The following is a 14,361-nucleotide window of genomic DNA, read 5'->3' as shown; positions in this document are numbered from 1 at the left end:
AGATTTCCACATCTTAAGAAGTTTTAACTCCACTAATTCATGAAGATTCTAGGTTGATGAGACTCTTTGGTAGGCTTGGTGAGGTGGCCACGGACTGTTTTTGCCCATCTCGCATCTGTTATCTCTTGTGATAACAGCGCTGTTGTTTTCCTGAGGGGAGCCACTCCTCTTGTGCTCCATTCCTGTAGTCTAAGAGGCACTGGCAAGACTTTCTCCTCAAAGGACATGAGCCTGTGTCCCAGGTTTGGCCAATCGGAGCATATATTCCCCCAGACTACTGTGACTGGTTCAGAAATGGGTACGTGACACAGTGAGACCTCTACTCCAGATTTGCTGGTGCCGTCAGGAAAGAGGTATCTTCTTGGCTCTGGATTTGCTAAGCTGGTGGAACATGAGTCTGGACTTTCCAATGACAATCTTTTTTTAATTTTTAATTCAATTAATTAACATATAGTGTATTATTAGTTTCAGAGGTAGAGTTTAGTGATTCATCAGTTGCATACAACACCCAGGGCTCATTACATCAAGTGCCCTCCTTAATGTCCATCACCCAGTGACCCTGTCCCCCCACCCACCTCCAATGACCACCTTTGTTTTCACCTAATCTACTTGTGGTCTCTACAGATTTGCCTGTTTGGGACACTCCACATATAAATGGAACCATACAATAGGTGGATTTTTTTTTTTTTTTTGGATACATGGCTTTTTTCACTTAGCATAATGTTTTCTTTTTTTTTCAAAGATTTTATTTATTTATTTGAGAGAGGGAATGAGAGATAGAGAGCACGAGAGGGAAGAGGGTCAGAGAGAGAAGCAGACTCCCTGCTGAGCAAGGAGCCCGACATGGGACTCGATCCCGGGACTCCAGGATCATGACCTGAGCTGAAGGCAGTCGCTTAACCAACTGAGCCACCCAGGCGCCCTAGCATAATGTTTTCAAGACTCATCCATGATATAGCACGTAGAGTGCTTCATTCCTTTTTATTGCTAATATCCCACTGTATGGATAGTTCATCCATTTGTCAGTGCAGTGGACATTTGGGTACGCTTTGACTTTTCATGGATCAATAAGTTCCTTTTTTATGCTTAAGTATTTTTATAACAGTGAAAAATTGTAATGCAGTTGGTTCTGAATCAAATATTGGAACATGTGATTTGATGAGTGACGAGTGTGATTTGACAGAGATAGTGAAATGAAATATGAGAACCTTCAACAGTCCTAGAAAATCAGGGCTGTATTGTTTATGTAACAATGTTACCTTTGTGTATTAGGCTTCAATTCACATTTGAAGTTTCAAAATTATAAATCATAACATTTCATAATTATGATATGGCTTCAAGATTGGCAATGGGTGCCTTGAAAATTCTGCTCTGAGTGTTTATGAGCAGGTGATAAAACTCGGTCACTTCACTTTTGGTCACTGTCACTTTCACAGTCAATGATGATGGTTGTCTGTGAAACAAAACTCAAGTTCCTCACCCCACCCTGTCCCAAAGGCTCTGAAACAAGCACACAGATGTTTTCAAATTTTACCAGTGTTTTTACTGCTAACAATTATAGGAAAACAAAGATTAAAGATCACAATCAATGGGTCTCCAAGAATCATAAAAAATCTTTAAAAGCACTACTTATAGTTATCCCTAGTGATCATCTCAATGTTAGTGGGACTCAGGCCACCAATCTTCTTAGGTGTTCCCTTGGGAGAGGGGAATCTGCTTGTCATAGGTCAAGCAGACCTATGCCTGGACTAATGACCTGTGAGCTTCTTGGAACTCTGTAAGTCTGTAATCTCTACCAACTCCTCGGTTAACACCTTTCACAATACGTTTAACTAATCAGGAAAGGGACAAAGAGCAAAGAATGAGGGAGCCAGACAGACCTGGGTTTGAAACCCAGTATATTAATTTTCTGTAGCTGGATAACAAATAGCCACACACGTAGTGGCTTGAACACATACTTTTTTTTTTTTTTTTAAGATTTATATATTTGAGAGAGAGAGAGAGAGAGAGAGCGTGAACAGGAGCAGGGCAGGAAGGAGCAGAGGCAGAGGAAGAAGCAGACTCCCCGCTGAGGAGGGAGCCCCACATGGGCTCGATCCCAGGACACTGGGATCAAGTCCTGAGCCAAAGGTGGACACTTAACCGCCTCAGCCACCCAGGTGCCCCTTGAACACATACTTATTATCTCACCATTTCTGTGGGGGCAGGAGTTCAGGCATGGCCTAGCTGGGTTCTGTGCTTCAGGGTCATACCAGGTTGTAATCAAGGTGTCAGCCAGGATGGGGTTCTCATCCATAGGCTCAACTTCTATGTGGGGGACTTTAACAACTTGGATGTGTAGATTTATGTATTTCATTAAATTTGGAAAGATTTGCTCACTGTATTTTTCAAATATTCTTTCCGCCCCTTTCTCTTTCTTCTCTTCTTCGGCAACTCCCATTATGTGTAGGTTGGTACACTAGAAGGTATCCCATACGTCTTTTGTTTGTTTTTTTAAGCTTCTCAAAGTGTGTTTCTTAAGCCAGAAGCATCAACACCACCTCAGAAGTTGGTAGAAATGTCAATTCTTAGGCTTATTCCAAATGTATTGAAGAAACTTTGGGGATGAGGCCCAACAATCTGTGTGTGTGTGTGTGTGTGTGTGTGTGTGTGTGTGTGTGTGTGTGTTTTAAGTGAAATTGACACACAATGTTACAGTAGTTTCAAGTGTACAACATAGTGATTCGACGAGTCTACACATTATGCTGTGCTTACTACAAGTGTAGCTGCCATGCGTCACCATACAACCCGATTATAATATCATTGACTACACTCCCTACACTTACCTTTCATTCCCATTACTTACTCATTCCATAACTGGAAGTCTGTACCTCTTTCTCCCTTTCACCCATTTTTCCTATCCCCCCAATTCCCTCCCTTCTGGCAACCACCAGTTTGCTCTCTGTATCTATGAGTCTATTTCTGTTTTGTGTTTTCCTTTGTTTTGTTTTTTAGATTCCACACCTAAGTGAAATCATATAGCATTTGTCGTTTCTCTGTTTGACTTGTTTCACTCAGCATAATACCCTCTAGGTCCATCCAAGGTGTTGCAAATGGCAAGATCTCATTCTTTTTTATGGGAAATAGTCCATTGTGTGTATATACCATATCTTCTTTATCCATTCATCTATTGATGGACCTTTACAGTGCTTCCATATCTTGGCTATTGTAAATAATGCTGCAATAAACATAGGGGTGCACATATCTTTTTGAATTAGTGCTTTGTGTTTTTTGGGAGGTGGCTATCCAGTAGTGGAATTACTGGATCATCTAGTATTTCTGTTTTGTGGTTTTTGAGGAACCTCCGTACTATTTCCCAAAGTGTTCACACCAATTTACATTCCTACCACCAGTGTTTGAAGATTCCTTTTTCTCCACATCCTCGCCAACACTTGTTATTTCTTGTCTTTTTTTATTTTAGCTATTCTGACAGGTGTAAGGTAGTATGTCATTGTGGTTTTGATTTGCATTTCCTTGGTGATTAGTAATTTTGAGCATCTTTTCTTGTGTCTGTTGGCCATCTGTATGTCTTCTTTGGAAAAATGTCTATTTAGATCTTTTGGCCATTTTTTAATTGGATCATTCATTTTTTTGGTGTTGAGTTGTGTACATTCTTTATATATTTTGGATATTAACCCCTTATTGGATATATCATTTGCAAATATCTTCTCCCATTCACTAGATTGCCTTTTTGTTTTATTGATAGTTTCCTTTGCTGTGCAAAATCCTTTTATTTTGGCATAGTCCTAATAGTTTATTTTTGCTTTTGTTTCCCTTGCTTGAGGAGACATATCTAGAAAAATATTGCTAAGGCCAATGTCCAAGAGGTTATGACCTATGTTTTCCTCTAGGAGTTTTATGGTTTCAGGTCTCACATTTAGGTCTTTAATTCTTTCTTTTTTTTTCTTTAGGTCTTTAATTCTTTTTCAGTTTATTTTTGTATATGGTGTAAGAAAGTGATCCAGATTCATTCTTTTGCATGTAGCTGTCCAGTTTTCCCAACACCATTCGTTGAAGAGACCGTCTTTTCCTCATTGTATATTTTTGCTTCCTTTGTCTTAGATTAATTGGCCATGTAGGAATGAGTTTACTTCTGGACTCTCTATTAGAGTCCATTGATCTATATGTCTGTTTCTGTGGCAGCACCATACTGTTTTGATTACTTTAGCTTTGTAGTGTATCTTGAAATCTGGGATTGTGATTCCTCCAGCTTTGTTCTTTCTCAAGATTGTTGGCTATTTGAGGTCTTTTGTGGTTCCATATAAATTTTAGAATTCTTTGTTCTAGTGCTGTGAAAAATGCTGTTGGTATTTTGATAGGGGCTGTATTGAATCTGTAGATTGCTTTGGGTCATAGGGACATTTTAACAACATTAATTCTTCTAATCCACGAGCATGGCATATCTTTCCATTGTTCATGTTGTCTTCAATTTCTCTTATCAACGTCTTATAGTTTTCAGAGTACAGGTCTTTCACTTCCTTGGTTAAGTTTATTCCTAGGTTTTTTTGGGGATGGTTATAATTATAAATAGGATTATTTTTTAAATTTCTCTTTCTACTGCTTTATTATTAGTGTATGTAGAGAGAGACTCAACTTTACTGAATTAATTTATAACTCCTAATAGTTTTTTGGTGGAGTCTTTAGGATTTTCTATATATAGTGTCACGTCATCCACAAATAGTAAGTTTTACTTCTTCCTTACCAACTCAATTGCCTTTTATTTCTTTTTCTCATCTGATTGTTGTGGCTAACACTTCCAGTACATGATGCTGAGTAAAAGTTTTGAGAGTGGACATCCTTGTCTTGTTCTTAAGCTTAAGAGAAAAAGCTCTCAGCTTTTCACCTTAGCAATCTATGTTTTAACATGCCCTCCAGGCAGTTCTGACACATGCTAAGGTTTGAGAACCACTGGTTTAGACAATTCTGAATTTATTGATTTAGGCTATCCATGTATCTTTCAAATCTTTTTTTTAATTTTATTTATTTATTTGACAGAGAGAGACACAACAAGAGAGGGAACACAAGCAGGGGGAGTGGGAAAGGGAGAAGCAGGCTCTCCACTGAGCAGGGAGCCCAATGCGGGGCTTGATCCCAGGACCCTGGGATCATGACCTGAGCCGAAGGCAGACGCCTCGCCGACTGAGCCACCGAGGGCCCAGCAGTTGGAGTTGCTAAAGCAGGATCAGGTGAGAACCCAAGGAGCTATGGGCCCAACTATTGCTCCAGCCCAAGAGGCAAGATCAGTATCACATAAGTATGTGAGCTGCAAGAGAGCCTGGAACCCTGCAGCGACCTTTCAAACATAAACAATGTGGCTGTGACTTCACTTTTGTCTTCCAAATCTCATGCAAGATGTTTCTTGAGGTTTGCACACCTAGAGTTATGCAAGGAAGGGAATTCAGGGATATGTAGTTTTAGTTATTTGTTACTGTGTAACAAACTACCCCCAAACCCTTAGATGAAAACTGTAACAATCATTTATGTAGCTCAGGAACATACAGTTTGGGCAGGGCTCAGCGAGGACAGTTTATCTGTGCTCCCAATGGTGTCAGCCAGAGTGGCTCCAAAAACTGATCAGAGGCTGGCTGGGGACTGGAATCACCTGAAGGCTCCATCACCCCCTTGTCTATGATTAATGCGAGCTGTCAGCTGGAATGGTCGACTCTCTGTGCGGTTTCTCTGGCATGGCAGCTTCATGGTAGCCAGGCTTTTTATTGGAGATTCAAGGTTCCAAAGATATAGGACTTAAGAGAGAGGGAGAGGGAGGCAAAGTAGGAGAGGGAGAGAGACAGATAAGAAGACGGAGTTTCTATTTTGGTTGTCATTTATTAGCTATGCCACTTTAAGCAGGTCATTTATTTTCTCTGAACCTCAGTTCTCAAATTTTAAAAATCAGGACTTATTTTGGGGTTGCCCAGAAGAAGACTCTGAGGCAATAATTTGAGTGAAAGTAGTTTATTTAGGAGTTAATCCCAGGAAATAGAAGGGAGCTGAGACGTGTACAGGGAAAGAAGGAAGCTGGTAAAAGTTAATCAAGCAAGTTACCACTGTGGGCAACTGGAGCTTAAAACCTCCAGGGAAACCTGGGGAAACACTATAGAATCTATGTTACAGAGCTATCTCATCCAAGGGTTGAGGAGCTGGGATATTTATACATCAACTCCCATTGGTTGAAGACTCTGGGGAACATTAATTCCTCAGCACCTTTGGTCTGCTGAGATCTAGACAAGTGGGAAAAACCCTCAGACAAAGAGATACAGGTGCTGCTGGAGGAAAATTAACAGGTTTGCATTGGAAAATGGTTAAGAGCTTAAGGGATATGAACAGGGCACCCATGGGGTTTGCTACAGAATATAGGTAGCTGAGTAATTGAAATGAGATGATACACAAAGAAATCCACTCCTGGCGTGATGGTGCGTGTTCTTACTTTGGAACCCACCACTGCAGGATTGAAGGGAGGCCCTGAGGTCCAGAAAATACTCACATCAGGAGACACGGCCAATTTCCTGAAAGACAGTCTTAAGAAATGGCAGTAATATTAGTGGATTACCCACCCCCCCTCAATGGACTTCAGGGTTAATAACCTGTCACCCTATGGGAGTGCAGACTTCCCCGGTGGTTCCTCATAACAGTCTTATTTACACAAGGCTTGCTACCTTGGCTAATCTTACTCAAGGTCCAACCCTTGCAGATCACTGCCCCTTACCCCCCAAATGTTGTGGAACTCACCATCTGGTGACATTATCCAAGGACGGTTGCAAACCCATGTTACTACGATATTGGATTCATAAATCTGTAGTCAATTGATAGATGTCTGCGCATCTCTTAAGGTTTTTGAGCAGAGGAGCGACATAACCCAATCTTTGGGAAGATTCTGGTGTGCAGGATTAAAAGACAGCAAAGAGGGAAAAGCAGAGTCTGTGTGTCTATGTGTGAAGTTATTACAACTACCCATTTTGAGCCACGCGGGATGGGAGGAACTGACTTGGCAAGAAGCGTTGTGCATGTAAAGGGACCGATGTGAAAGGGGCAAATCTTGGTGTCTCATAATAAAGTAAGCAATGGCCTGGTATCGCAAGACTCCGGTCCCCAGGCATGGGGCCACGGCCACCTTTGCAATGTTCCTCGCGTCTTTCCTCACGTGTAAGGGAGCACCACGCAGGGTTACAGCTGGGAGCGAGAGGAGTGCGCCGGCTGCGCGCTCAGCGCCGAGTTCACGACAGGGTAAGCGCGCTAATCCCATCTTCTCCTCTATCAGGAAAAAGGCAGGGGAGATAATACCATCTACATCCAGGGTTTGCCTTAAGTACTGAGGCTAAGTACCGGGCATGTAGTAGGCACCCAACCCCAGCCCGTTGCCTCCCCGGCCCGCACACCGGTGGAGTGAACGCACGGACACTACCGACGAAGGGGAGCTCCCGCGCTTGGCTCCCAGGCCGCCCCCGGCACGCGCTCCCTCCCGCCGCGCACTGTTGCCGGGGCCCGAGCACCGCCCTACTCCAGCGCGGGCCAATGGCAGCGCGGCCCGGGCACCGCCCAGCTCCAGCGCGGGCCAATGGCGGCGCCTCAGGGGCACCGCCCTGATCCCGAGCGGGCCAATAGCGGCGAGACCCGGCGCGGGAGCCGCCCCCGGTCGGGTGGGGAGGCGGGGAGACAGCCACCGACTCCGCCCCTCTCCCCTCTGACCCGGTGTCTCGTCTCTCCGTCTTCCTGTTCCAAACCACGTGGACGCGCCGGGGGCTGCGGGGCTACGGGAGAGAGCCCGGGTCGCCACCGCCGCTGTCGCCGCCGCCGCCGGGGTCGCGACCCCCGCGCCCGTCCGAAGTCGCCGCGCCCGGGCCGCCCGCCCCTTTGCGGAGGGCGCGCACATGGCGACACAGGCGCACTCCCTCAGCTACGCTGGCTGCAACTTCTTGCGCCAGCGACTGGTCCTGTCCACCCTGAGTGGGCGCCCCGTCAAAATCCGAAAGATTCGGGCCAGAGACGACAACCCGGGCCTCCGAGGTAACTCGGGTCGGGCAGCGCGCGGGGTGGACGCGGGGGCCACGGGGGTGCGGCGCCGATGCCCTGGGGGCGGCGCGCGGGGAGCCTGCGCGTCTCTCGGGCGCGTCGGGGAGGCCGAGCGCTGCGTCGCCCCCGCACCCGAGCGCGCCTGGACTGGCGGGGGGGGAGGCGGGGTCGGGCCCGAGCGGTGTGCTCAGCTGCGCGCTGCGCTGGCGTCTCGGGGCGCTGCTAGTAAACAGCTACACGTTTTCCAGCACTACGTGTTGCAACAAATCCCGGGCATCGCCCCCTCGCCTGCCTTAAGTCCCTCTTGCTCACCCTGTGAGCCTCTCAAAGGATAAAGGCAGTTTGCTGGACCGAAATGTGGTGATTGGGCAGATATAAGATGGAGAGAGATTTGGAGAGAAAAGTACCAGTTTGGTTCCGTGCCCTGGCCCAAAACACGTCTCAGAAGCAGCTGCCCCCGCGGACATCGGCTGTCCCTGTCGCCATGATTTCTCAGCTGCCCTCACACCTCTCCTTGGGTGTGGATTAAAGAAAAAATTAAAATTCTGTGTTTGTTTTTAGCTGTAACTGGGATGTGCGCAGGACAGAAGCTTTGTGATTTTTTTTTTTAACTCACGGGCCTAATTGCCTTGACTTCAGTCAGATTTGATGACAAGCGCTAAACTACTTTTTTGCCCGACAGAGGTGGATTGATGAAAAAACAGGGCTTGTTTAAACTCACATCAAGTTAAGTGGTGCCGATTTTCAACTGGTACCCGGGAATAGGACACATGCATTTATGTGCATGGTTATCTCAGATTGGGAGATTCACTCAAAGGAAAAAGGGAAAACCTATCTGCAAATTGAAGGAGAGGGTTTGTGGTTGGTCTTGGAAGCTATGTCGGTCCTGTTGAAGTGTTTACTTTTGCACCGACTTCTGTACTAGTTGGCCCGCCCATTTCATCATCTGTCTGCATGTTCTGAAGGGTTATGTCTCTCCCTCTCTCGAATGGTGATTGGTTGCACATAAAGGGAAAACGCAATGTCATTGATGGAGATAGACCGTTAGGAAAGAAAGACCCTCCATACCTGGTGACCGTGGGAAGGGCTTGTGTTGGTACATGATTCTTCTCTCTACTGCTCAGAAACACTGAGAACGTTGAGGAGGGACCCCTAGTATGGTTTCTGCCAGGGGTTCTCAACATCTGTCCTTATTTTGAATCGGCGTGGGCAAAGCAGTTGCTTGAGTGCTCTGCTCTTGTGGCATTCTCAGCCAGCTCTCCGCTTTACCTCCAGTTTACTCTAGAGAATTTGCCACTAGCTAGATATGGTAAGACAGGCTTCTACTTCTGTGAACAGTGGGCATAGGTTTTTTTGTCGTTTGTTTTTTAAATAGCAATAGAAGTCCTTTGGCCTGGAAACCTGGGATTTCTGTGGGAAATATAGTGCTTGTAAGATACAATTTAGTGTTTGTCTTTTGACAGGTGGCCTCCAGACTAATATTTAATGTTCCGAAGGATGCGTCCCCCCCTCCCTGCCATCCACTGTTTGTGAACATTTCTTCACTGCCACACACACGAACTCTCATTTCTTCCAACAGGGCTTGGCCACTTGGCACTTTCCTGAAAGGTTGCCAGGCTCCGCTGCTTGGGGGAGGTAGTGCTCTTTGGCAGATGTGTTGGTATTTTATGGGGAGCACTGCGTGGAGCATTATTTGCCTTACCTTATTAATACACCAAGGGAAAAAACAGAGGCTCCTGACTTAGATCTCCTTGTGATGGTTTCAGGTCCTCAGAAATCTTGTAGATGTTCACTTAATTTCTTCAAGAGAGGGGCTTGAAGTCGGGTTAAGCCACTGACTGGGTGGCTCAGTCGGTTAAGCGTCTGCCTTCGGCTCAGGTCATGATCCCAGGGTCCTGGAATGGAGCCCTGATTCAGGCTCCTTGCTCAGCGGTTGTGTATCAGGGGCTACATGTATTTCTATACATAAATATGCACGTGTGTGTATGCATATGTGTATATATACATACGTGTATGTGTATCTATGAATGCATGTATATACACACAAATATCTTAGTTCCCTTGAAGAAATTTTTTTAAAAAGATTTTATTTATTTGTCAGAGAGAGAGAGCACAAGCGGGCACGCATAAGCAGGGGGAGCTGCAGGCAGAGGGAGAAGCAGGGAGCCTGATGCAGGACTCCATCCCAGGACCCTGGGATCAACCGTGATTCTGGCAGCATCTGTCCAGAACAGAAGCAGACCCAGAAGGTCTTCCTTCATAACCCTCAGGGGTTATGTGGTCATAGTCAAGTGAGTCCTTGGTAGTTTGATTAAAGATGTAGCCAGGAGGCTGTGCCACCAGTCATCTCTCCCTTTCTGACTCTTTTCTGACTCAGATTCTGAGAATTGGTAAAGACTCAGAGCATATTCAATAAAATCTTCAGCTTAAGTATAAAAATTGCATCTCTCAAAGGTGCTTGCTTAATCATCCCTCCTGGTGTGGGCTCTGGAGGGTGGGGGGGTGTGGAGGCCTTTTGCCTCAGGGGCAGTGGTTCAGAAAAAGGTTCCAGAGCCCCAGTATGTGCAAGGCTTTGTGGGAGTGTAAACACGAGAGGCTGGTTGCCCCACTTCTGGAGGAGCTTTCTGAGTAGGAAGCGCTTGAGAGACTAGCTTGAGTAACGTCAAGTAGGAAGAGCTGAATGTTGTAAAGGGACTCAGGGGAGTTAGGGCAGAGGCTTCCCTGGGGGTTATGAAGGAAGACTTTCTGGGTCTGCTTCTGGTCTGGACAGATACGATGGTGGCTGCCAGAATCACGGTTGGTGAAAGGAACAGCTTGTAAGTCAAAGAGTTCTTTATTTATTATGTCGAGGTAAAATCCTTAATTTGTCGTGGTTGTAGTAGTTTGGTGGTTAAGAGCTTGGTCTCAGAGTTAGACCTTGGTTTGAGTCCTGGTTCTGCTTTTGCTATTAGCTCTTGGACCTTAGGCAAATTCTTTAACGTTTCTGAGCCTCAGTTTTTTCATCTATAAAGTGAGGCCAACATCACCAGCGTCATTGGGTTATTGTGAAGATTAAATAAAATAATACTTAAAGTACACAGAGCAGTGCCAGGCATGTAGGAAAAATAAACGTTAGCTGGTTTTGGGGCGCCTGGGTAGCTCTTTTGTTTAAGTGTCCAAATCTTGATTTCGGCTCAGGTCATGATCTCAGGGTTCTGAGACTGAGCCCTGCATCTCTGGCTCTGTGCTCAGCAGGGAGTTTGCTCCCCCCGCGCCCCCCCCCCCCCGTGCACTCTCTCTCTCAACTAAAAAATAAATAAATCTTTTAAAAATAATGTTAGCTGGTTTTATTATTATGTAACTTCTACCTACGAGTATAGTTCTGCTCTCTGGCGTCCGAAATCTGTTCCTGCTTCTTTTAAAAAGATTTATTTATTTATTTATTTGAGAGAGAGAGAGAGAGCGAGCGTACAGAGGGAGAATGAGAGGGAGAAGCAGACTCCCCGCTGAGCAGAGAGCTCGATCACAAGACCCTGAAATCGTGACCTGAGCCGAAGGCAGACACTTAACCGACTGAGCCACCCAGGAGCCCCTGTTCCTGCTTCTATATGGAAACTTTTCACATATTTAAGGAGAATTATGCCTTCTTTTTGTCCTCTCTTTTCCGTGTAAAGTTTTCCTTTTGGGTGATGTCTTCCAAATATTTGTGTGTATTATGTATAATGTAGTGGTTTTCAAACAAGGCAGTTTTGCTCCCCTGGGGGACATTTGGCAGTTTTTGGAGATATTTTTGGTGGTTACAACTGGGAGGCTGCTCCTGGCATCTTGTGGGTAGAGCCCAGGGATACCAATAAACATCCTGCAATGCACCATACAACTTCCTCACACAAAGACTACTTCTGCCCAAAATGTCAATAGTGTGGATGTTGAAACCCCTGGCATATGAGACTTAATTATTATGCCTTTTCTTTTCTTTTCCCCATATCTCCAATGGTTGGGAATAGCAGTGTGTGGACCAAGAAAGCTGCAGAGGGATTCAGAAGGGGGTGAGACACAGGTCAAACTCTGTGACTTCAGGCAGACAAGCTAATCTCTTAAATAAAACTGCCTCCTTCCAGTGCAGAGGGATTGTGTATAATGAGAAGATTTTGAACCCCAAAGAAAGATGATCCTGGAATGATTTTTACTAATTACACAACCCCATGTGTAGTTTTTGCTTCATTCTGAGAAACACAGACAACTATGTTTCATTCTACTCTTGCTGTTCAGTGAGGAGGAAGTAAATACTTTGTTCTGCCGCTGTGTTCCTGCGGGTAGAGAGCCAGGGCATAGTTAGGTGAGGTAGACCGCAAAGTTGGAGTCTACTGAGTGGCAGAGCTGGAAGGAGGATGCAGCCGGCTCCCGCCCGGAGGGCTTGTTCTCCCGTTTAACCGCATGCGGGACTCGGCTGTTCCTCGGTGTTCCGGAAGGCAGCTGTCCACAGCGCCCCCGGCTCTGGATTTCATGAGGGCTGTGTCTTGCAGGGTTAGGTTGAGTTCACAGTTTATGGGTAAGAATGGAAAGAATTCCACAAGAATAATTGTTTAAAGTGGGAATAGGGAAAGATGGACTTGGGCAGGAGCACTGGTTTAACGGTTAGGACACGGGACCCTGAGCCAGTCCCGTGACTAAGCCTCACAGTGTTCCCCTGTGAAATTGGAGAGAGGAGTTATGTGGGCCCAGGGGAGTGCTGCACATGGCTTCATCAGATGAGATTCTGAAAAGGGAGGGGCAAGTGGAGTTTTAATCAGAAGAATTCCTCAAAATGTGTTGAGGAAACGTGCTACCTAGAGGTCTTTTGAAAGGAAAACATCTTTTCGTAAACTGATGTGCTGTTTTGGGGCTAAATCTGGCTGTTCATAAATTGCATCTTCTAGAAGGAGAATTGTGAGGGAAAACTTTCTCCTCTACCCTCAGTACCCTCCCAGATGTGCAGGGTTTTCCCCCTACAAAGCAGTTCTCCAGTTCTCAGTGAGAATCAGCTGGATGTCCTACAGATTGAACTCAATTCTGACGCTGTCTACATGGAGATAGCAGCAGATCCCACACGGTAAGGGCTCGGTCCCACAAGACTGCCCCCACTTCGGACAAGTCCCATTTGCAAGTTCAGGCCACTTGTACTTCTGACCAACTGGTTATATAAATCGGGGGTTCTCATCGTCCCTTCCTTGGGTCTGATAATTTGCTAGAATGGCTCACAAAGCTCAGGGAAACACTTATATTCACCAGTTTATTGTAAAGGATATTATAAAGGACACAGCTGAACACACACAGATGAGGTATATAGGGCCAGGTCCTGCAGGGTCCTGAAACAGGAGCTTCTGCCCTCTGGAACCAGGGTGTGCACCACCCTTCCAGCACCTGTGTTCATTCATCAGCCTGGAAGTTCTCTCCTTGTGCAAGAGTTTTAATAGGGTTTAATCTCCAGGCAGCCTCCTCTTCCCTCAAGGCCAGCAGGTAGGGCTTAAAGTTCCAACCCTCTAATGACATGGTGTTTCTGGTGACCAGCCTCATCCTGAGGTTGTGTAGGGGCCCCATCCTAAGTCACCTCATCAGCATAAATTCAAGTGTACTCAAAGGGGGCTCCTTATGAATAAATTTTAGGAGACACTCCTATTATTTTGGAACTTCCAAGGGTTTTAGGAGCTCTGTGCCAGGAATCGGGGACAAAGACCAAATACATTTCTTACTATACCACATGGATGCACCTGTATTTTGTTTTAGTATGGTCTGAGACTCAGAGTTACTAATTAGAAACTAGAGTTGGGGAAGCCTGATTACTAAGGATAGTTGATTGACTATTGTCTTGTGGTTTGGGAACCTACCCTCTTGTGCCTCTGTTGACTGTTGGTTTGCTGTCACATGTCGATTATTGGGTGCCCAAAATGAGATACTAATCTTTTTTAAGATTTTATTTATTTATTCGACGGAGAGAGACACAGTGAGAGAGGGAACACAAGCAGGGGGAGTGGGAGAGGGAGAAGCGGGCTTCCCACGGAGCAGGGAGCCCAATGCAGGGCTCGATCCCAGGACCCTGGGATCATGACCTGAGCCGAAGGCAGATGCTTAACGGCTGAGCCACCCAGGCGCCCCGAGATACTCATCTTTGAAAGACAAATGCCAGGAATCCTAATCGTCTGCTTTCAGATCTGCTGTTGCTTGGAAGCTGTAAAATGCTATTCCAGATGGAACTGTGCACCATCTTTTTTTTTTTAAAGTAAGCTTTTTAATTTTGAGATAGTTATGGATTCACATGCAGTTGTCATAAATAATACTGAGAGATCCTGTCTAGAC

At 45.6% G+C, this 14,361-nt stretch overlaps 1 protein-coding gene across 2 annotated transcripts in view; it reads left to right on the top strand.

Annotated features, from left to right (window-relative positions):
• The first annotated feature begins 7,767 nt into the window (after window positions 1-7,767).
• Window positions 7,768-14,361, top strand: part of RCL1 (RNA terminal phosphate cyclase like 1) — a 62,430-nt gene continuing 55,836 nt past the window's right edge. The window contains exon 1 of one of the 2 annotated variants that reach the window (XM_028117401.2): window positions 7,768-8,043. In XM_028117401.2, the coding sequence (XP_027973202.1) occupies window positions 7,908-8,043 (136 nt within the window). In that variant the 5' untranslated portion in view covers window positions 7,768-7,907. Of the gene's footprint in view, window positions 8,044-10,786; window positions 10,866-14,361 lie in introns of those variants that run through there. The other variant, XM_028117402.1, reaches the window with a different exon arrangement.

Source organism: Eumetopias jubatus, unplaced genomic scaffold (genome assembly GCF_037043125.1).
Source record: "Eumetopias jubatus isolate StellerSeaLion01/CBP00866 unplaced genomic scaffold, mEumJub1_p1.0 scaffold_15, whole genome shotgun sequence".
Taxonomy (NCBI): Eukaryota; Metazoa; Chordata; class Mammalia; order Carnivora; family Otariidae; genus Eumetopias; species Eumetopias jubatus.
This window is presented reverse-complemented; position numbering and strand designations above follow the sequence as displayed.